This window comes from Cavia porcellus, unplaced genomic scaffold (assembly GCF_034190915.1).
Source record: "Cavia porcellus strain 051 isolate PalLab524CR breed Dunkin Hartley unplaced genomic scaffold, mCavPor4.1 scaffold_24, whole genome shotgun sequence".
Taxonomy (NCBI): Eukaryota; Metazoa; Chordata; class Mammalia; order Rodentia; family Caviidae; genus Cavia; species Cavia porcellus.
Window position 1 is genome coordinate 35,823,753 of NW_026947507.1, and position 22,985 is coordinate 35,846,737.

Consider the following 22,985-nt stretch of genomic DNA (forward strand, 5'->3'; position numbering starts at 1 on the left):
GGGTGCTGGAGGGAAGTTGGACTGGAGGGGTGATGGGGAAGTCAGGCTAAAGGGGGACCCTTGACAAGATTTTGAACGAATCATTTAACTGAAGCTTCTTAGGCTTCCATATTCAAGAATTAGGGCACAGATTCCTGATGTACTTACTCCTGAGGGTTGTTACCGGTTGTAGTCAATGGAAAGACAGGGATAGGGATGGGTTCATTGGCTTGAGTCATACAGAAGAATGTTTCCTAGATACAGCCGCTGGTCAGGCATGTCCCTTTTCCGGTTAGGTGAGGCTAGTTCTCTTGCTAATGTATGTAGTCTTGGGGGTTGCCTGACCAAGGCCGCTGTGTGAGCGGTACGCCCTCCTGGTGTATTGGGGTTCAACTTCTACTAAACTTGGACCAGGAACCAATGCTCCAAAGTCTACTTTTCTGATGGGACACTTAAGCTTGGGACACCACTGAGGCGTGGCTGGCGAAAGCCAGTCCGATCCGGGAAGGCGCACTTCCGTTCCACTATTGCAGTGGGATGGCAGGCAGACGTGGGGGGAGGGAGACGTCGGTGGAGGCGAGGGAGGGACCATATCCGGGAGAGTGGCAGCTTCCGACCAGTGGTCGCACTTCCGGAGAGACGCTTCCGGTGGCAGCGGCAGCAGCGGCTCTGGTGGTTCCGGGTGTCTTTGTCCCCCCAGTGTCGCGGCCCTGGCCCGCAGGTGGGTTGGGTGGCCTCCTGCAGCTTCTCTGCCCCTTCTCCTCTCTCCCAGCAGAGGGGCTGCGGGGGGTCGGGCGGCATAGATGCTCGGGACGCAGAAGGGGCAGAACCCCCTTAGGACTGCGAACCTCGTCTCCTTGGCAACGGCCTCGGCCCCGGGGGCGGGCGGGAGCAGGAGAAATCGCGCGCCTTCATCCTCCCACGGTGGCCTCACCGCAGCCCGGCCCCGGAGGACGCGCCGGCTGGTGCTCGGGCGGAGTGGAGGGCCGGGGAGCTGGAGCAGGAGGGCGGCCCTGGGTCGATCGGCCTTGGGTCGCCCGGAGAACCCTGTCCCATCCACCAGTCTGGGCGACAACGGGCCGGGCTTCCGGGGACGGGGCCCGCACCGGTCTCCTCCATTTTTCCAGGCCCAATGTGGAATGTTTTAGCGGATGTTTTTGAATGAATGAATGTCACCGGAGCTCTTTTTAGTCCCCAGTCTGTAACCTCTCTGTGGGTGGTACGGGATAGGGAGAGGCGAGCTGGACTAGTTTAGAGACCTCAGTGTGAGTCCCAGTTGTGTCCCTCCCTGGTTTTGTGGCCTGGGGCGAGTCTCCTAATCTCTGTGGTCTCTAGCTTGCTTCTCTGTAAAACAGCATGTCAATTTCATCTGCCACTAGGTTACTCTGAGAGCAAAATGGAACAATGTAATTTCTTATTTCCTTTCCTGCCTCTTTATAACCTCTTGCTGTTTCTCCATCCTCAGCACTCACGTCTCCACCTTCCTTTAAGATCCTTAAGATTCTTGTCTTTTTCCGGATAGGTGGAAATCTTACATACGAGGTGTTAACTTGTTTCTCTTCCTATTGAAGGTTTCCCCCCAAGATTCTGAAAGAGATCAGCATTCCCAATGTCCCAATTTAAGCGCCAGCGGATCAACCCGCTTCCAGGGGGACGCAACTTCTCAGGTGATCACTTTCCCCTACCTGGCCTCATACTGGGATGTGTGTGCGCTGGAATTATGTATCCAGAAGAATGACTTTTGGAGTTTCTCTTGTGGAAGGCAGTTTACTGCTACTGATTCTTAGGAAATGAGATCACCACAATGGTTGCCAGTGAGGCTGAGGAAGAGCTGGCCGGAGGCACTTTGCCCCCTGGTTTGCTGTATCCTCTTAAGCTGCCCGTAGTGCTTAAGGTAGTAGATTCAGTTCCTGGAAATTGCGTCTCTATCCCCATAGGCGCAGCTTCAACATCTCTTCTGGGCCCTCCCCCTGGCTTGCTTACTCCTCCTGTGGCCACGGACCTGTCACAAAATGCCAGGCATCTTCAGGTAGGTTGGGTATCCATTCTTGGGAATTTCAGCCTTGGCCCTGCCTTGGCATGCACACATTCCTGATTCTTTTTCATTTCTTACATTATAGTGGTCTGCATTCCTGACTCCTGTTCTGATAGTAGGCCAGGGCTTTCGGGGTGGTGGTGATGACTAGACATTCTTCTGGTTGGGCAGTCTTAATTTCTGCCTCCAAAGAAATCTTTAGGATGCTTCTTGGGATTAATGAATTGAAAATCCTAGAAAAATCTTGTGAGCCAAGATGAGTTAGTCTCCCCTCTCCCACAACAGTTAGTGTCTTATTTTTTCCTAGTATTGGGGATTGAATACAGGGCATTCACACCTGGCTACATTCTTACCCCTTTTTAAATTTTGAGACATGGTCTTGATGAATCACTGAGTTGCTCAGGTTGGGTTTGAACTCCTGTCCTAGCCTTCTAGAGTGCTGGATGATAGGTGTGGGCCACCATGCCCAGCTCTGTGTGAACCTCAGTTCAGGCTTCTGAGCCAGGCTCCAGATGGAGATGAGACACTAGAGGCAGAGTGTGATTTTGTTCAGGTTGCTCCCTATTACCTTTAATCTGCCTTTTTGCTTGCAGGGTGGGGAGAAGCAGCGAGTCTTCACTGGGATTGTTACCAGCTTGCACGACTACTTTGGAGTGGTGGACGAGGAGGTCTTTTTTCAGCTAAGGTAGATTGAAACTAGTCCCCTGCTGAAAATACTGATTGACTTTGTTTCTGTCACCATGCTAATGAAGCCCCCTTCTCTCGATCCATTGCTTTGCCAAGTGTGAGGATTCTTAATGGGAAGGCCCCATGGGCCAGTCAGGGTGGCTTTGCCAGGGTTCTTCTCTTGATGGGGTCTCTTGCTTGTGTGCTGGTAGTGTGGTGAAGGGCCGGCTGCCCCAGCTGGGTGAGAAGGTGCTGGTGAAGGCTGCATACAACCCAGGCCAGGCTGTGCCCTGGAATGCTGTCAAGGTGCAAACGCTCTCCAACCAGGTACTCATTTCTCTGTACATGTGCCCTGGAGCGGGGAGAGGGAGGCACACCCCATGCCCTGATAGCTGGGCGAGACCCTTACTTTTGTCCAGGGGGTGGGACTGCATCTTTCCAAGATATTAATGCAACTTTGGGATCTAACTTTGGGATCCCCTGAATTTCCTGACAACTGTCCCACAGCCCCTACTGAAGTCCCCAGCACCTCCCCTTCTGCATGTGGCAGCTCTGGGCCAGAAGCAAGGGATCCTGGGAGCTCAGCCTCAGTTAATCTTCCAGCCTCACAGGATTCCCCCACTCTTTCCTCAGAAGCGTGAGTACCAGTGGCATGGATGGATGTTGGGGTGTCGCTGTAGAGAGTCCTCTGGGTGACTAGTAACTTTTAGGCTGCTGCTCTGAGGATAGAAGTGGGTCCTCCTGCACACTGCAAGGAAGGGAGGGGGAAGTGGGCCAGGTTTTCAGAGTTTTTGAGTCATAGCCTTTTCTTCTCTGTAGCTCTGAGTCTCTTCCAAACATCCCACACACTTCACCTGAGCCACCTGAACAGATTTCCTGCTCGGGGCCCCCATGGACGTTTGGATCAGGGCCGAAGGTAAGAGAAAGATCAGGCAGGACAGCTGTTGTGGTTCATTTCCTTCTGGTGTGGTATCCCTCTTTTTTTTTGGCCACCTGTTGATAACTAACATTCTTTTGCTGCAGCTGGATCCCAGCCTCTTTCTTGTAAAATAGGTGTATATGCAAACAGAACTTTATAAACTGGCTCAGCAAAGTAAGGGTTTGGTATGGGTTGGCTTTCAGAATGTCATATTAGATACTTTTTTAAATACATAATTGCCCTTGTATTTCTAGTGACTAACATTGAAACTACACAAATTGTTTCAAGAACATGTCAAAAAATGTAGCATTGCAGTGTGTATTTTAATTCCTAGTTTAAATGATTATTTGTGTTTACTACTTATTTAAGTGCAGCGCTGAAATGTGCTGCTGCTGTCCACCATGGACATGTAGGCCGCAGTCTTTCTTGGCTAGAGGTGGAGCAAGTGTGGTTGACTTCCGCTCGGCGGAGATCCCAGTAATCCTTTGTCATCTGTGAGCGTCCGTGACTACAGGAGCACACTGTCTCCGGTTCACATGTCCCTTATCCTGCCTTACTCTCCGGGAAGTTTTACTTATCATTATTATTGTTTTCCTCAAATCCATTTTATTTCAAGGAGAAAAGAAGAAGAAGAAAAAAAAGAAGTAAAACAAAATTTCAAAGCACATCAATCAGGGGGCAACAATGGTACATATATTGTACGTTGTTACCCCCAAATCTTTCACCCAGAGCACAAGACATCTGCTTACAATTATCTGAACAATGCCAGCACAAATCTTTTTCTTCATTGAACTTGGAAAAATCAGTAGTATAACTATCTAAACTATTTTTTATATACATATACATACATACATATATACACATTTTTCAGCTTCTCACACTAGTGAGACAATACGATGTTTACATGTATGTGTCTTATTTCACTAATGAGTATTGTCTCAGGTTGCATCCATTTAGCTATCAGAGTCTCCAGCTTATCCTTCTTTATGGTTGAATAGTACTCCATTGTATTTTTATACATCTTTTTATCCATTCCTCAGTTGATGAGCATTTAGGTTGTTTCCAAGATGTGGCCATTACAAATTGTGCTCCTATAAACATGGGTGCACATATATTGCTGTGGTATGATGCTTTTGATTCTTTTGGGAAGATACCCACGTAGGGAATAGCGGGTCAAATGGGACTTCCAATCCTAGTTTTTTGAGGACTCTCCATACTGATTTCCACAGTAGTTGCACCAGTCTGCACTCCCACCAACAATTGAAAAGGGTTTCTTTTTCCCCATAGCCTGTCTAGCATTTGTTATTGGTTGATTTCTTGATACTAGCCATTTTTCTGGGGTGAGGTGAAATTTCAGTGTTTTTTTAATGTGCATCTCTTGAATGATAATGATGCTGAACAGTTTGTCACATATTTATTTGCTTTTTGTATTCATCTTTAATCTGTCCCATTGATCTTCAGTGTACCATACAGTTTTTATTACAGTAGCTTTATAGTATAATTTTAGCTCAGGGAGTGTGATGCCTCCTATCTTGTCTTTGTTGTCCAGAATTGCTTTTTCCCATTCTATATCTCTTCTTGTTCTGATGAATTTTAGGATTGTTTTCTCTAATTCTATAAGATACGCTATTGGAATATTGATTGGGATTGTATTGAATCTGTATAAACAGTTTTGGAAGTATGGCCATTTTCAGTATATTGGTTTTTCCTACCCAAGAGCATGGAGTTTATCTCCGTTTCGTAATATCCTCGTAAGTCTCCTTTTTCAGAGTACTATAGTTTTCAGGGTAGAGGTCTTTTACATTGTTAGTTAGATTGATTCCTAAGTGGTTTTTTTTTTTTTTTTGGATGCTATTGTAAAAGGTGTTATTTCCCTGATTTCTCTGACTGTGGGTTTGTTATTTGTGTACAGGAAGACTATTGATTTTTGAATGTGGTTATTGATTTTGCTTATTAAATCAAATAGTTTTTTGGTGGGGTTTTTAGGGTCTTCTAAGTAAAGTATAATACATCTGCAAATAATGATAGTTTAACTTCTTCTTTTCCTGTTTTTATTCCTTTTATTTTTTTCTTTGTTTAATTGTTCCAGCTAAAGTACCCAGGACTATTTGAATAAGAGTGGAGACTGATTTTAGAGAGAAAGCTTTCAGTTTTCGTTCATTTAGTATGATGTTGGCTGTTGGTTTGTCATACATGGCTTTTATCAGATTGAGATAAAGATCATCTATTCCAATTTTCTGTAGGGTTTTTATCATTAATGGGTACTTGGACTTTCTGAAAAGCTTTTTCTGCATCTATGAGAGGGTCGTATGATTTTTGTTCTTGGCTCTGTTAATATGGTATATTACATTTATGGATTTATGTATGTGGAACCATGCCTGCATTCCTGGGATGAATCCCACTTGGTCATGGTGTATAATCTTCTTGATGATTTGCTGCAGTCTGTTTGCCAGTATCTTACGAGGATTTTTTGCATCTGTGTTTATTAGGGAAATTAGCCTGTAACTTTCTTAGTTGGGGCCTTCTCTTGTTTTGGTATCAGGATAATACTTGCTTCCAGGAATGAATTTGGAAGTATTGCTTCCCTTTCAATTAATTTCATTAAAGAGTTTGAGAAGTAATGGGGTTAGGTCCTCTTTAAATTTCTTGTAGAATTCAGCAGTGAATCCATCAGGACCTGGGCTTTTCTTTGTTGATAGATTTTTAGTTACATTGTTGATTTCATTTATTGATATTGGTTTATTTAGCATTTTTATATATATTCAGCTTTGGTAATTCACATGTATCTAGGAATCTGTTCATTTCTTCTGTATTTTCCATCTTGTTAGAAGTTTTCAAAGTAAATATAAATAAATGATCTGATTTCTGCAGAGTCTGTTGTGATTTCACCCTTTTCATTCCTAATTGCATTTTCTTTTTTGATAAGGTTGGCTAAGGGTTTGTCAATTTCATTTTTATTTATTTATTTTTTTGTCTTTTTCATGTTTATCGGTACCAGGGATCGAACTCACGACTGCCTGCTTGCAAGGCAGGTGCTTATGCCGCTGAGCTAAATCCCCAGCCCCTATGTCAATTTTATTTATTCTTTCAAAGAACCAACTTTTTGATTCATTGATTCTTTGTATTATTTTTTTTAGTCTCTGGTATGTTAATTTTTGCTCTGATCTTTATAATTTTCTCCCTCATATGAGCTTTTGGCTTAGTCTACACTTTTTCTTTTTTATGTGCATTTGCTCTGTTTTCCTGAAATGGGTATTTACTGCTATAAATTTCTTTCTTAAGACTGCTTTCATTGTGTCCCACAAGTTCCCGTATGTTGTATTATCATCATCATACAATTGTAAAACTGTCTAATTTCTTCTTTAATTTCATGTGTAACCCATTGATTATTCAGTAGTGTACTATTTAATTTCCATGTGTATGAAGTTCTTGTGGTTTCATTTGGCATGGATTTCCAATTTCATTGCACTTTGGTCTGATAGTATGCATGGTATAATTTCAGTTCCTTTGCATTTACTTAAGCATGTTCTGTGAGCCAGTATATGGTCTATTTTGGAGAATGTCCCATGTGCAGCTGAGAAGAATGTGTATTCTGATGTTGTGGGGTGGAACACACTATAGACATCTACTAAGTCCATTTGTCCAAAAGTTTGATTTAGTTCTAATATTTTATTGATTTTTTTTGTCTAGTTTATCTGTCTTTTTGTGACAGTGGGTATTGAAGTCTCCCAATACAATCGTATTAGGGCTTACTTGGTTTCTCATGTCCATTAGTTTTATATAGTTGGGTGCACTAGTATTTGTTGCATATATATTTATGATTGTTATCTCTTCCTCTTGGATTGTTCCAAGAATGTAGTAACCTTTATCACTCTTAATTAGTCTTGGCTGGAAAGTCACTTTGTCTGCAAATAGAATAGCTACTCCAGCTTTTTTCTGGGTTCTTGTCCCATGGAGTATTGTTTTCCACCCTTTGACTTTCAGTCTATGAATTTCTTTTTGAATTAAATGTGTTTCTTGTATGCAGCATATTGTTGGATCTTGCGTCTTGATCCATTCTGCCAGTTTGTGTCTTTTGATTGGTGAATTGAGACGATTAACATTGATGGTTATAACTGATATGTATTGACTTGTCCTTGTCATGTTACTTTCCTGTTGTTGGCTCCCTGCTTTTTTTCCCCCTCTCCAGTTAGTTGTTTGCCATTTCCTGGAGGATTCCTTCTTTTGGAGTTCCCAGAGCTATAGTCATTATCTCTTTCTAGAATGTCCTTCAAAATTTTGGAGTGCTGGTTTGGTGGCCATAAATTTCCTCAGATGTTCTTTGTCATGAAAGTATCTTACTTCTCCATCAATTTTGAAAGATACTTTTGTGGGGTACATCAGTCTGGGTTGAAAGTAGTTTTCCTTTAGAACTTGGGAGTGCTTCATTGTAAGCTTTCCTTTACTTGAGGGTTTATGCTAAGAAGCCACCTGTAATTCTGATGGGATTTCTTTTATAGGTGATTTGTTTCTTTTCTCTAACAGCTTTTAGGATTCTGTTCTTATGTTGACTGTCTGGAATTTTGACTGTGATATCCCTGGTTGTAGATTTTTTTGATCATTGCTAGTTAAGAGTTCTTTAATATGTCTCACTTACTCGTATGCCAAATTCTTTTTGTCTTTCAGGAAAGTTTTCTGTCATGATGTCTGCAGCAGTTTTTTAATGTCATTTGTGGTATCTCCTGCTTTCATTAACTCTAGTCAATCATAAGTTAGTCTTCTTTATCTCATCTAGCAGCTGCTGGATTGATTTCTCATGGTCCCTTGCTAGCTTTGAGAAATCCTTCTTTTTGGGGAGGGTATTGGAGATCGAACTGAGGACCTTACACTGGCCAAGCAGGCACTTGTGCTGCTGAGCTAAACTCCCAGCCCAAGAAATCCTTTTTCTGGTTGCTAACTGCAAGCCTGTGTTCAGAATGTGAGATCCTGTCCTTACAATGCCTGATCTGCTTCAAGTACTTTCAATGGAGTTTTTATTCTTCTGGATATCTGTTTGAATCTGCTTATGGATTCCATTTCTTTCCTGTGCTGAGTTTCCATAATGTTCTTTGGTTCATCTATTTTCTTATTTCTGCTAAGCATGGTGTGTGTATTTTGGTAATCTCTGAAGTCATTTGTAGTTATTTCTGATTTCATTCTTTTTATTCATCTGCTTTGTTGTTATCACTTGAGAGAGTCCAGGTGGGGGGCTTTCGGATTGTCTCACCTCATGGCCCCTGGTTTTGCCTCTGGAGTTGCATTTTATCTTCTTATTTTATCTTCTCATTTTATTTTCTCTCTTTTTCCAGTTTAACTCCTGGGGTGATGCTTATAAGTTGCCTATGGTGGGTTGCTTTATTGGTAGTTTTAGGACCCTTAGGTAATGATTAGTTCTGTGAGGTATCTTCCAGGTATAGCTGGTTTCTGGGTTTTGAGTCTGTTGGAAGATCTGACCTCTTCAGTTTGTTGGAGATGAGAAGCTGTTGCTTATTTGCCTTAGTCTTTGGTTCTTTGGTACTGTGCCACTATATTTTCTCTGATCCTTAGTCAATCTCAGTCATAGAATGCCAGGACCAACAGCTATTTAGAACAATACCAATAGCATCAAACATAGTCTGTAAAACAACAAACTGAGCTAACCTTTAATTTTCAGCTTTTAACTGTATGAACTAGATTTGTGATTATACAATAAAATGTAAATCAGACCAGATAATTATATGCAATTATAAGTGCTTAATGTGTCAATTTTGCCCTTGGGGGTTAAACTTTAAAATGGATTAAGAAATAGAGAAATGGAAGAAGAGAGAGATTAGAAGTAAGATTGGAGGACAAAGAGGGAATCACACCAACTTTGGGAAACTGAGGCAGAAGACTGAAGGAAAAGAGAGATGGAAGAGATAAAAGAAAGAACAGAACAGAATCACACCCCCAGAGAGGTTAGAACCATTTTCATACTCATATAAAAATAATGAAGGAGAAAGAGGGGAAAAAAAAGGAAAAGAAAAACTAAAACAAAACCCAAAAACAGTCTACTTCCAGGATTCTCTGTGGTTTCACTAGTAGACAGCCTGTGGAGACAGAGTCCCAAGTCCTGCTACTCTATCCCGGAAAGCCAGCAGTACCTTTTGGGGGGGGGCAGGAGATACTCTCAGTGGCCTTCCCCGAGACCAGACTCACTGGGCTCACTGAAGTCCCAAGCAATTTCCTTAGGTCTGTGTCCAGCTGGGAGCTGCTAGATGCGGCCCAGGGATTTAGCTCAGTGGCACAAGGGCCTGCCTGGCAAGCCAGCAGCTGTCCCGGGTTCTGAGCCTAGCCACTCGTCTCCAGTACGACTCCTGGCCGAGGCTCTCTCCTGTCGGATGACTAAGTCCTCTGCACTTGCCGCCAGCCAGTGCAGTCCTCCATGTCCACTGCTGCCCTTCACTGCCAGGTCTGCAGAGGCCTCCGGGGTCGCCAGCCATCACTGTCACCATCACTGTGACTGTGCGTCCCCAGGTTCAAACAGCTCCTCTCCCAGTGAGTCCTGTCTCAGGGTAAAGCCTACCACTTTATTCTTCATTGATTTTTTTCTTTTCACCTCTGTGGGCTTTAGTTCACACTGCACACTCTTCCAGAGTCCAGGAGACCCACTTCCTTCCTCCTTGTCTTCCATGAGTCCCGTGTCTGGATGGTGACTCGCAGAGGGGCTGTGTTCCCTGCTACTTACCGCTCCGTTATCTTCCTGCAAATCCTGCTTATTGTTTTATATTCCTCTGGTGCTCTAGAACTGAGCTCCATCCCCAACCCTAATTTTTATTTTTTAGTCTGAGACTGGGTCTCACTAAGTTGTCCGGGCAGGCCTCACACTTGCAGTGCTGTCGCTTCAGGTTCCTGAGAATGCAAGTGTGTGCCACTGTGTCCAGCTTGCTGAACTTTATGTAATGAAAAATTTTAGTGTATGCAAAACAAATGAAAAGTTACAGTAACCCTCATATCTTTATCCAGCTTCAGCCCAGGTCATCATCTGCCCTTTTCACCTCTTCCTCCCTATGCACTGTCTCCTACTTGATTTATTTTTTTTCCTACCAGGAATTGAACTTATGACCTTGAGCTTGGTGGGCAGGCTGAGCTAAACCCCTGGCCCTTGATTTAGTTTTTAAGGTGAAGTTTGTGTAGAAAAATGCATAACCCTTACCTGGCTAAATTTGGTACTTGCAAAAAATCTCATGTAACCCTTCCTCTAGAAAGATCCCTCTAGAAACTTCCTTTATGTAGTTTGCTTTTGAAATTGGAAATGTGCAGGAAGGGAATATACCTTCTTGCAGATGCCAGTAGATGATTACAAGTGTAAACACTTCAAGGAGCATTCATAGCTCAGAGAAGTTGAGGCAGAGTGAGAAGCAAGCACCTGCTGCCTCTCACAGGTCATCGTGGATTTGAAGCGGGAGGCAGCTTTGGTATTGTACTCCATGCTGTCTGTACCCTCGACACCCTCCGGCCTGCTTTCCAGTCTTTGGAAAGCACTCACACCTGTCCTGTGCATCTTCCAAACCGTATTTCCCAGGACCTTCACTTGCCCTTCTGTGAGCCAAAGAAAGCCTTCCTGAGAGTCTCAGTGGGGTTAGTGTGGCAGGGACCTGATGTGTTTGGTTCCCATTCGAGCTTTCTGCAGCCAGTTGCACTGGATCATCCTAGATGTGCCGACTCCTGTGTGATGTCATCAGTTTTGGTCAGGGCGCTTCCATGGCAGAGCTGCTAGAGGAAGGGAGGGAAATAGGACCACCAGTCAGACAAGAGTGTGAGATGAGGAAGAGGGCTGGTAGGGATTAGGTCACACTGGAGGAATGACATGAGCTCGTAAGGGACTTAGCCACATTAGTGTTTTGTGTGGAGTTTCAGTCTTTGGGGTGCAGGGAACTATGTCCCCATTGGGGCAAGCCGAGCAGCTGAGGGCTTAGACCAGCGGGCCGCTGCTGCAGCTGCTGGTGCATCTGCCATCGGCTGTCCTTGGGAGCTGCTTCTGATGTTTCACAGTGAGGGCTGGAGGCTGGCTGTTGAGTCCATAGGACTAGTGGGGCACGCAGTTTAGCTAGAAGTACACAGTGTTCACTGGAGTTCCCTGAGGGCCATTGGAAGAAGTTGGAATAATTCTGCCATTAGAAACCTGGAAGTGTGTGTCCTGAAAAGGTGAGAGATGGTTGCTTTGGGAGACAGAAATGCTCACGAACAGGACAGAAGAAAACCTTATGTCCAGTGTTACCAGCTTAGTTACCAGGGTGTGGCCCGTGGAGTCAGCTCAGCTACCTGGGCATTGAGAGTTGGCAGGTGGTTTTCTGTCTCATGTGACAGGGATTTATTCCTCACCGGTGTAGCATTTGGCTTTGTTTTTTTTGTGGTGCGAGGGATCAAACCCAGGACCTTAGGACGAGGTAGGCAAGCATTCTGTCACAGCTGTGCCCCATGTCGGGCATTTTATAATAAACAATGTAAAGATTTTCCTCTACTATTTTTATTGTACCTCCATACTACGTGATCATGGAATTAGAGAAAAAAGTAGAACTTTCAATATTAAAATAATAGTAAAAGGTAATGGTTCTCATCTCCTTCCCTTTAATAATCTGTTATTAACATGTAGATATTCAAGAACTTTGGAACTATTTTTTTCTTTTTTGTCTTTTTTTGAGACAGGGTCTCACTATACAGTTCAGGTTGGCCTTGAGCTCACTTTGTAGCCCAGGCTGGCCTTGAACTTGCAACAATCCTCCTGCCTTGGCCTCCCGAGTGCTGGGATTACAGTTGTGTGCCATCATGCCCGGCTCTAGAAAACAATTTTGAAAAGGAAAATCACTGCCACTTTTTTCTCCTGTGAGCTTTTCTAGTTTTTATCTGTACAAACTTTTTGCAATTTTAATCTGAGAATGCAGATTATGTTTGTATATTCTTTAAGCACTTTTTACATATTGCACCATAATCCTCATGATTGTTTAATGGTTGTGGGGTTATTATGTTTACATTCCGTAAAAATTCAAGTGTTGCTGGATATGTGTGTTTACTCTGTTTATGTTGCTTGCTATTTTCTCACTCTAATCTGTTTTCTTTTGAATTAACTTTCTTGAGATAGATTATCAAGAGTGAAATTATTGGAGCAAAGAGTTTTAGTATTTTTATGTCTAACATGTACTGATAGGGCATTAAATGTCACTTTTAATGACAGATTTATTTTCTAGACCCCATAACAACTTATCATATATGTGTCTCTTACTGAAAAGTTCAGTTCTCTTTTCTTCAAAAAATTATGCTAACTATAATTTGTAAAGTTCAGTCAAAGGCATCCACTATTAGTATTTTCTTCAGCTGTTGAGGAACACAGTTGAAACGTTGTATATATACTGTGCTTTTGCTTAACATAAAGATTTTCCTATGGTAGTAAGGTATAAATATCCATTTTTAGAAAATACCAGTTTAATATTGTAACATTCTATCATGTGACTGTTAGCATAGTCTCTCTCTTTCTTGCTCATTCTCTGTCTCTCTCTCTGTCCCTGTCCCTTTCCCACCCTTGAGACAAGGTCTCGCCATGTAATCTGTGTAATTCAGGCTGCTATGTAGCCCAGGCTGGCCTTGAACTCATGGCAGTCCTGCCTCAGCCTCCCGATTACAGGCGGGAGGTGGGATTACAGGCATGTGCCACCATTCCTGGCTACTATTTTTTCATGTTGGGGATTCAGTTTGTTTCCAGCTTTCTTTTAGGCCCATTTTATTGAACACGTGTGACCATACGGTTTCTTTCTTCCGGTGATGGCTCAACCTCCAGTGACGACTATGACTCCAAGAAACGCAAGCAGCGGGCTGGCGGAGAGCCTTGGGGTGCTAAGAAGCCAAGGCATGACCTGCCTCCTTACCGGGTCCATCTCACGCCCTACACCGTGGACAGGTGTGTGACAGGCCGAGGGGGCGGGCACCAACCACCAGGATCTCGGGGAATGGAGACAGCATCCATGCAAATGCATGTGTGTTCTGACAGCATTTTGATTTTTTAAAGCCAAGCAATGGAAACCTGCTATACATTCTGCTTGGTTATTTTATCTTAGGATTTATTCTCTGTTAACATGTATTAGTCTCATTCCTTTGGCATTGCACCTTTCGATTGAATGACCTGTAATTTGTTTAGCTCTCCATCTGTAGTTGGCTTATCCTAAGGGGGTCGCAGTAAACATCCTTCCTGTACATCCAGGCACATGGTGCACACTGGCTTGTTGGCTGGTTCGTAGCGTTTCTTTTAAACTGCTGGCCTCCGAAAGACGCTGGCTCTTCATTCCCACTGGCCAGAAGGACCTGAAGGCCCGTTTCCCCAGACATTCGCTGACAGTCTTTTTGTGGTGGGGCTTGAACTCACGACCTCACAGGTGCTTGCTGGGCAGGTGCTTGTGCTGCTGAGCTAAGCCCCTGGCCCTTCGCTGACAGCCAGCTCTTTCGTCTTTGCAGTCTAAACAGTAAAAAATGATTCCCTGACTTGCATTTTTATTTTACTAATTTACTTTGTTTTGTGTTTTGGAAACAGAGTCTCACTGTAGTTAGGGCTGGCCTTGAACTTGTTATGTAGCCCAGGATGACCCTGAACTCGCAGCCATCCTTCTGCTTCAGCCTTTCAAGTGCTGGGATTGCAGGCCAGGCCATCACACCTGGCCTTTAGTTGTTGCTGTTGGTGTTTGCTTTGCTTTGTTTTTTTGAGACAGGATATCACTATGTAGTTCAGGCTGAGGTTGAACTTACTGTGGTGCCCAGGGTGGCCTTGAACTGATGGTGATCCTCCTGTCTTGGCCTCTTAAGTGCCGGGACTACAGGTGTGTACCACCATGCTCAGCTGTGTCTTTAATACAAGCTTTTCTGTTACATACCTGTTGATGGCAGTATTCCTAGTTTTCTCTTAGGTGCTTGCTCTATGCTTACTGCTTTGTGAGTTCTTTCGCAGTAAGCTCTGCCCATTTCTCTGTCATGCAGTGCAGGTGTTTCTTTCCTTTCCTAGCTTAACTTTCTTTGCTCTAAGGAGGTTGTGTATCAGTGGTGTCTTACTTAGAAAGTCCTGATTTCCCAAACTAAGTTGCTCACTCTTCCAGGCTTTTACAGCATTGTTTTGCCCCGGTGGTACTGGGAATTGAGTCCAGGGTCTTGTGCATGCTAGGCAAGTGCTTTACCACTGAGCGACAGCCCTGGCTATTGGTACATTTTATTTTGAGATAAGATTTTGCTATATTGCCTAGGTTATCCTTAAAATTGGGATCCACCTGCCTCAGCCTCCCAGGTAGCTGGGACTGTCCTGGGCATGTGCTCTTCCACACATGTTCTTGTGAGTTCTCGTTCTTAACGTTTTCAGTGTGGGTCCCTCTGCTGTCTCTCTCTAGCCCCACCTGTGACTTCCTAGAACTGCAGCGCCGTTACCGCAGCCTGCTGGTCCCCTCGGATTTCCTGTCTGTGCATCTGAGCTGGCTGGCAGCCTTCCCCCTGAGCCAGCCCCTCTCCCTCCACCATCCCAGCCGGATCCAGGTCTCTTCAGAGAAGGAGGCGGCTCCAGACCCTGGTGCTGAGCCCAGCCCTGTGGACAGTGACCCCACTTACAGTTCCAAGGTCGGTTGCCAGGGCCCCTGTTGCTTTGTCACTGTGCTAGGGACGGAGTGGCTCTGAGCATATGTCACCCTCTGTGCAGGTCCTGCTGCTCTCCTCCCCTGGCCTGGAGGAACTGTATCGCTGCTGCATGCTCTTTGTGGATGACATGGCCGAGCCCAGGGAGACGCCAGAGCATCCTCTGAAGCAGATGAAGGTGAGAGCCGGGTGCAGCACGCCTGGCACGTCCCTAGTGGTGTCTGGTGCCTGTTGGGTTTTCAGTGGTTTGGTTCCCACTCACAAATGTGTAGGACTCCTATGTAGGAGTCAGGTGCTGGTTTGTGTTGACGGAGAGGGAGCCCCGGGTGTGGTCATTGCTGCTTCCTGTGGCCCTTGGTTTTGATGAGTGGTAGCCCCGTCTCACTTTAGGGACTGCAGGCAACGCGGATTGCTTTCATCCTCAATCTCTCTGCAGTTTTTGCTGCGCCGGAAAGAAGATGAGGCAGTGCTGGTTGGCGGGGAGTGGTCTCCTTCCCTGGATGGCCTTGATCCCCAGGCTGACCCACAGGTGCTGGTGCGCACAGCCATCCGCTGTGCCCAGGCCCAGACCGGCATTGACTTGAGCACCTGTACCAAATGGTGAGTGGCTTCCTGTGTGTGGCCGGCTTGCTCTGGGCTGATGCCCTCTGGCCCGTCAGTCCCTGCGCCCAGGCACAGCTGCTGGGGCATGGGGTGCTGAGTGGGGCTGTCTTAGCACAGTGTAAGTAAGCTGTCCACTCTGCGCCTCCTGTTGCCTGTCAGTTTCTTGAGGACTTTGTCTGTACTTGTTTGCATTTTTCACACTTGCCATGCAATGTGTGCTCACTCAGCGCAGACTGGAAGCAGACGCACTCCTCTGAGTATGCGGGCTGCATGAATGAGCCGCAGTTGATGGCTTCCCTTTTCACTTTACTGTGAACAGGTGGCGCTTTGCCGAGTTTCAGTACCTGCAGCCGGGACCGCCCCGGCGGCTGCACACGGTGGTGGTATACCTGCCGGACATCTGGACCATCATGCCCACCTTGGAGGAGTGGGATGCCCTGTGCCAGCAGAAGGCTGCAGAGGCAGCTCCCCCTCCCCAGGAAGTACCAGGGGTAGGCTGAGCCTTGGGATGACCCAGGGAAAGCAGGTGCCTGACTCAGCACCTGAGGGTCACATCCTGGCTGTTGTCACAGGAAGCAGAGCCGACTGAACAGGCCCCTGATGCGTCGACGGAGCAAGCAGCAGATCTTGCTAAACAGAACGCTGAGACGCCCGAGGCCACGGTGCAGCAGGAAATGGACACTGACCTCCCAGAGGCTCCCCCACCCCCGCTAGAGCCTGCTGTCATGGCGCGTCCTGGCTGTGTCAACCTGTCCCTCCACGTGATTGTAGAGGATCGGAGGCCAAAAGAAAGGATCTCTTTTGAGGCAGGTGGAGGAGTCTTGAGGCTTAGAGGGGATGTGGGGTGCGGCCTGCTTCCTTTCCCCAATGCTCACAGGCCCTTGCTGCCCGCTCCAACAGGTGATGGTGCTGGCCGAGCTGTTTCTGGAGATGCTACAGAGGGATTTTGGCTATAGGATTTATAAGATGCTGCTGAGCCTTCCTGAAAAGGTCGTGTCTCCCCCGGAACCTGAGAAGGAGGAGGCGGCCAAGGAGGAAGCTGCGAAAGAGGAGGAAGCTAGCAAAGAGGAGGTGGCCAAGGAGTCCAACGATGAGGTACAGAATGAGGGCTCGGCTGCTGAGTCAGACCCCCCACTGGTGAGTACCTGCGGCCTGGGGTGGCCTGGGGACTGCGTCATAGTGCCTAACACCCTCTGAGTCCCCACTGGTGCCAGGCACTGTGTCCCACGCATGCGCTGCTTCCTGTCTTCTGCTCCCTGTACCCCACCCACTTCTCCCAAGCCTAGGATGGACTGAGGCCTGGATAGGGGACTCTGCTGCCTGTGGCCACATACCTGGGAAGTGGTACACCTGGGGCAAGGGAGGTGGCATAGAGGGGACGGAGGCTCCCGAGCCACTGAAGCGCAGACATCCTTATTAGAGTGCTGGGAAGGGAGAAGTGTGTGGACAGCCTGGTGGTGAACTCGACAAATTGTTCAGCTCTTTCTAAAGCATGAATCTTCTCCTTGCCCAGACACTTTCAAGGAGACAGTTTCTTGTGGGCCCCAGATTGCCTCCAAAGGAAAGGCCAGGTGCCCATGGTGTGCACTGACTCTCCTGTGCTTAACTCAGCCCATCATGTCCCTAGCCCGGTGCCTGGCACGCAGCTGGTACTCAGGTGTTGGCTGTCACTATTGTTCGTATGCTGGGAACCTCATTCCTTCCCCTCAGCACCTTGGTCTGCTTCCTTAGAAAGAGGATGGGCTGTTGCCTAAACCACCGTCCTCTGGTGGCGAAGAGGAGGAGAAGCCCCGGGGCGAGGCGGCTGAGGAGCTCTGTGAGATGGCCCTGGACCCCGAGCTGCTGCTTCTGAGGGACGATGGAGAGGAGGAGTTCGGTACGTCCTGGGTGAGGGCTGTTGGTCCTGGCGGCTCTCTAGGTCTAGCCACCCTGGCTTCCTCTGGGGACTGTGGAGCAAGGATGGGCCCCTGTGGGCCCCGCTCCACGTTCAGCTCAGGCTTCCTGTAGCAGGAGCAAAGCTGGAAGACTCGGAGGTGCGGTCTGTTGCCTCAAACCAGTCAGAGATGGAGTTCTCCTCACTCCAGGACATGGTGAGAGGTCTTCTTGTGGTGGGAGGCTTAGCAAGGCCACTGACTGCCAGGGAACAGGATGCCTACCAGAGGCTTCTTCCTTCAATTGGCAAATCTTGGCTTACAGAAAACATTTCACTCTCCAATGGGTGGGTCAAACAATGGGGTCTGATGCGGGAAGGCTCCCCTGGAGGCCTGTGCCCTGCATGTGCCTGCAGCTTTGAGGCCTCCTAGAGGCTGGTGGCTGAGCTGCTCGCTGTAAAGGGGCTGTGTCCTGCACCACATAGCCACTGAGTGCCATCATAAAGCTGTTTATATTTCCTCCACAGCCCAAGGAGCTGGACCCCTCTGCCGTGCTCCCCTTGGATTGCCTCCTGGCTTTCGTGTTCTTCGATGCCAACTGGTGTGGCTACTTGCACCGGCGAGACTTGGAGCGGGTCCTCCTCACGCTGGGCATCCGGCTCAGTGCAGAGCAGGTAGCTCCGTCTGCCCTGGCTTCTTCCCGAGCCCTCTCCGACTACAGGACTGGCTCTCCCCAGCCAGGCTTTGCCCCACCTGACCAGCAGGTGGCGGCTGTGTTTTCCATAGGCAAAGCAGCTGGTTAGCAGGGTGGTGACGCAGAACATTTGCCAGTACCGGAGCTTGCAGTACAGCCGCCCAGAGACAGTGGATGGTGGGCTTCCCGAGGAGGTGCTCTTCGGTATGTCCACCTGCATGGCTGTGGGGTTGGGATGGACTGCTTTCTGCTGGAGATGAATCCTGACTTCTTTGGTGGTGCATCTAGGAAATCTGGATCTGCTGCCTCCTTCTGGGAAGAGCACAAAGCCAGGTGCTGCTCCCACAGAGCACAAGGGCCTGGTGCCCCACAATGGCAGCCTGATCAATGTGGGGAGCCTGCTGCAGCGCGCGGAGCAGCAGGACAGTGGGCGGCTCTACCTGGAGAACAAGATTCACACACTGGAACTGAAGCTAGGTGAGGGTCTGGGGCAAGGTGGGGGGCACTGCTGGGTAGAGCCAGGCCCTTGTCTGGGCTCTCGCCCTTGACTGAGCTTTTCGGTGTCTTTCCCCACACAGAGGAGAGCCATAACCGTTTCTCGGCCACCGAAGTAACAAACAAGACATTGGCCGCAGAGATGCAGGAACTGCGGGCCAGGCTGACAGAGGCTGAGGATGCGGCCCGTGTGGCCGAGCGGCAGAAGGGCCAGCTGCAGCGGCTGCTGCAGGAGTTCCGCAGGCGCCTGGGCCCACTGCAGCTTGAGGTGCAGCGCATGGTGGAGAAGGTGAGGGGCAACGGCACGAGGGGTAGCTGTGCCCTTTATGGGGAGCGCTCACTGCCCAGGTTTTGTCCTCCAACCTAAGCCAGTAATTTTTAGGGAAGCCAGCCAGAGGCAGCGTCTCCTGATGGTCATCCTTGTAACTTTGTCCTGTCTGCTTGTAGGCCGACAGCTGGGTAGAGAAGGAGGAGCCAGCGCCTAGCAACTGAGAGCCTCGCCGTTCTGAGGTCAGCGATGGAGCCTAAAGACGTTAGAGCCCTTTTGGTACCAGAAAGCAGCTGGAGCAGGGCCTGGGAGCCACAGGCAGGGGTGGCTGAGCCCTGTGCGTAGCCTCTGCAGGGGACGCCAAGCCATCAGGGTGGGGTCTGTGCTATGAGGATGGATATGTGAAGAACCCCAGTTCCAGCTACAGCTAAATACAACATCTTTTGCACCCCTAGAATGTCATTTTGCCCTCAACCTTGGAATTTCTCCCGGGGCCCTTGTAGTCTTGTGCTGTCTCCTGTCCTCTTCCAGTTTTGAGTAAGACGGGAAGAAAAGGCTTTTCAAGCCTATGACAAGGTCTGATGCCAGTAAACTGAAGGGACAGACGTGGAGTCTGATGGGGGCCAAGAAGCCCTTCTCTGGACGGCACAAACCCCGTAGCTCCAGGTGCAGCTCCTGGGGCACTCTGTGGCCGTCGTGGGATGGAGCCTGTGCTAGCAGGCGGCCCTTGGCATTGGGCTGCAGTTGCCAGTAGAACACTGTGTTCCAGCCACTCTAGACTTGCCAGAAGAAACCAGCACCTTCCCCGGCCCTGTGTTCAGAATGTGGTATTGGCTCTGGCCCAGCCTTTTCCCTATTACCCATAATTCCCACCTCTTTCCGTAATCCATGGTTTCAGTTTGACTTTGTATATAAAGTTGTTTTTTTTTTTTTTTTTTGGCTTTTTGTTTTTTAAATAAACCAAAGTCAAAAACAAACCAAGCATGTAGATCTTCCCTGGTGCTTTTCTGGGCTGTCTGGTGCTAGCCCCAGCAGAGGCTCTGCTGCTTACTGGCCACTGCTACGGAAGGTGGGAAGGGGAGGTGTTCCGGGCCACTGCCCGCAGGAGCCTGGCTCAGGTAGAGAAGCTGCCACGGCACTTCCTGCTCTGGATGTTACAGTATCACACTAGGAGATATTTTATTGGAAACTTTACTTGCAAAAATAAAATTCCAGTACATATTCAGGTGTGATGCGAACCCACCATGTTGGCTCAGGCCTGTGGACTGATGTGATATACCCTGGGAGACGACGCGGGGCTTGGCCCTGTGTGGACTGGGACCTCCCTGTCCCCCAGAGCAGCGAACCATGCTGTTGGGGTGAAGAGCAGCAGTGGGGGCACATTCCTGACATGTCCCCTGGAGGTAGATGCAGCCTGCCGTTGCAGGCAGAACTAAGCCCTTTGTGCTGATGCAGTGCTGCAGCCTGCTCTGGCCGGGGCCAGGGTGCGCTCTGGACGGTTCTGGAAGTGAAGGAGCCCCTGGGGTTTTCCTACACTGCTTACCTATACCCCAGGCTGTGGTAGGGAGAGAGCCTGCTGGTGGCTTCTGGTGTCAGGCTCCAGACAACAAAGGCACTCAGGTCAGAGGGCTGAAGCCACAGCAGGGGCCACTGCGGGCTCCAGCCTGCCAGTGCCTGCTGAGGGCAGAGGCTGCCTGCGTCCTGGGAGTCTGTAGAGGGCTGAGCTTAGTCATCGGCCACGATGGACAGGGCACGGAGCTCGCTCAGCTTGGCCTCATTTTCCCGCTCCCGCTGCTCATCCGAGTGGCCTGGCTGCTCAAGTTGCTGGGTCAGGTCTCCGAAGATCTTGTGCATCTCCGAGTAGTACACCACCTGGCCAGAGACAGGCACTGTTGGCAGGGGCCAGTCCTGGGGACCCCTGTGCCTACCCCCAGCACCCCAGTCCCTTGGGCAGCTGCAGACCACCCAAGGGGGATGTCCCACTGCTGCCCCGCCCCTGCCCACACTGCGCATCTTGGAGCAGCCTTCTGGGGAGAGTGGGTGTCCACTGTGCTGCACAGAAACACTCTCGTCAAGACGAGGGCAATAGGCTGGGAAGGGCTCGGGGTCTGGTTTCTCTAGTAACAGGGCTGGCAGGAACCCTGTGCTTGTAGGTGGCCACGGGACATACCAAGGCCAAACTCAGGCCTCGGACAGTTGGCTGACTGATGGGCAATGTGCCTTGGGCTTCACTGTGTTTTCTGAGCCACATGAGAAGCCAAAGGTTTTTGTCCACAGGAGATACATGGCAGGTGGTGACCACTAGAGCCTTGAGAGTCAGTTCTGAAGCAAATGCAAGAGGTGACACCTTTCCACTTCTGACCCAGCCCACGCTGACCTGGGCCTGGCTTTGTAGCCAAGGGAGCAGCTCTGAAGCCTGGCTCCCATCCACAGCCCTTCCAGGCCAGCCCCAGCAGTGGGGTCTAGGGCACACAGAGACGTGAGGTTGGGTAGGTGCAGGAGTCAGGGAGACTCAGCAGCTCCAAAGAGGGGGACAGGTGCCACTTCTGCTTCAGTGTCCACCTCATGGCCAGTGAAAGCCTCTGCTCCTGTCATCTCCTCAGCTCTGGGCAGGCAACAGGAGAGGGACTCATCCTCCACTTGGAAATATGGAGAGGGCTCTTGGGAAGGTGGCATACTCAGGGCCAGGCTTGTCTCTCAGGAAGCCTCCAGACAATGCAGCTGCTTCCAGTAGGCCGAGGGCAGTCCCAAATGACCTATCACCTCAGTAGCTGGGAACCTGCATGAGTTCTGGGGAGAGGCCTTGGCGCTCAGTGAGTCACCAGGAATGCTTACTTACCCAGTGACTAAAGGCAGTGGCAGTTGGGTAAGGAGGCGGCAGGTGGAAGGCAGGCAGTAAACAGCCTGGTTACCCTGCTTCTTGATCTCAGGCCTGGGCCCCCTGCAGCCTCCTCCTGGGAGCTGCGGGTGGATGGTAAGTATGGGGTAGCACAGAGGTCATTGGGGGCTGCACTGGGGGCAGTGCCACAAAGCAGAGGGAAGGTAGGGGTCTCCTTCCAAGCCCCCTTCTCTGCTGCAGAGGGTGTGGCTGGGGAAGGTCACCCTCATCTCTGGGCAAGTGAGGAAAGAACCCTTTCTCCTTCTGCTGATGGCTTTGACTTGCTGCCCCCTGGAGAGAGCACCACACAGCACAACTCGGGTCACCTAGCAAGCCCACCTCTAGTGTAAGTCCTACTCAGGTGTCCTGATGCCAAGTCCCTACCCAGAGCTTGGGGAGTTCCCCAAAACTGCAGGCTGGGAGGTGGGTGGGATTCAGGCCCTTAGGGGCTCAGGTGACTGGGGGATCAACAAAGAATGATGATGGCCACTGGAGGGTGCCAGACACCCAGGCAAGAACACGAAGACTGGCTGAGGGTGGGGCAGGAACCTTCCAGCTCTGTCCCTAAGGTCAAAGGTGGAAGGGTGTTCCCATCCAGAGCCCAGAAGCTGATGCTGGTATCTGCGGTCAGTGGGGCCTGCATGGGGGAGCTCTGTTCCTGGCTGTGGCTCCTGACCTTTCTTTCTTGCCTGCAGAATCTTCCAGGGAAAGCTTGGTGACAAGTGGGCGGGGTTGGGGGTTGTCTGGTACCACCCACTCTATCCTCACACCCCTGGACAGAGGAGGAGACAGGCTCTAGTGTCCTGGCCCAAATGCACAGCTGGGCAGTGCTACTGCATCACTGAACCCAGCCTGCTCTCTGCTGTAGGCATGGGGTGCCCAGAGTGGACAGCAGCTGAGCAGGGCTCCTCCCCTCCCTCCCCCTACCCTGTGAAAAGTT

At 48.8% G+C, this 22,985-nt stretch overlaps 2 protein-coding genes across 7 annotated transcripts in view; one reads left to right on the plus strand and one right to left on the minus strand.

The window, feature by feature from the left end:
* Positions 1–518: 518 nt before the first annotated feature.
* Positions 519–20,144, plus strand: Ccar2 (cell cycle and apoptosis regulator 2). 5 transcript variants are annotated; one of them, XM_003479356.5, is made up of 21 exons: positions 519–700; positions 1,551–1,646; positions 1,917–2,008; positions 2,608–2,699; positions 2,893–3,007; positions 3,188–3,317; positions 3,500–3,596; positions 13,411–13,530; positions 14,999–15,221; positions 15,301–15,414; positions 15,673–15,836; positions 16,159–16,330; positions 16,412–16,645; positions 16,740–16,976; positions 17,571–17,715; positions 17,847–17,929; positions 18,238–18,384; positions 18,497–18,608; positions 18,693–18,881; positions 18,983–19,188; positions 19,347–20,144. In XM_003479356.5, the coding sequence occupies exons 2-21, from the start codon at positions 1,589–1,591 to the stop codon at positions 19,389–19,391; spliced, it is 2,775 nt and encodes a 924-aa protein (XP_003479404.1). In that variant the 5' UTR covers positions 519–700; positions 1,551–1,588; the 3' UTR covers positions 19,392–20,144. The 5 variants fall into 5 exon arrangements, with proteins under 5 accessions (XP_003479404.1, XP_063090929.1, XP_012998829.1 ...); XM_063234859.1 differs by having other exon boundaries at positions 17,850–17,929; XM_013143375.3 differs by having other exon boundaries at positions 16,740–16,934.
* Positions 20,145–20,321: 177 nt separating this feature from the next.
* Positions 20,322–22,985, minus strand: part of Bin3 (bridging integrator 3) — a 39,946-nt gene continuing 37,282 nt past the window's right edge. For both annotated transcript variants that reach the window (XM_003479659.5, XM_013143376.3), the window contains one exon: positions 20,322–21,039. In XM_003479659.5, the coding sequence (XP_003479707.2) occupies positions 20,893–21,039 (147 nt within the window). In that variant the 3' untranslated portion in view covers positions 20,322–20,892. The remainder of the gene's footprint in view (positions 21,040–22,985) is intronic.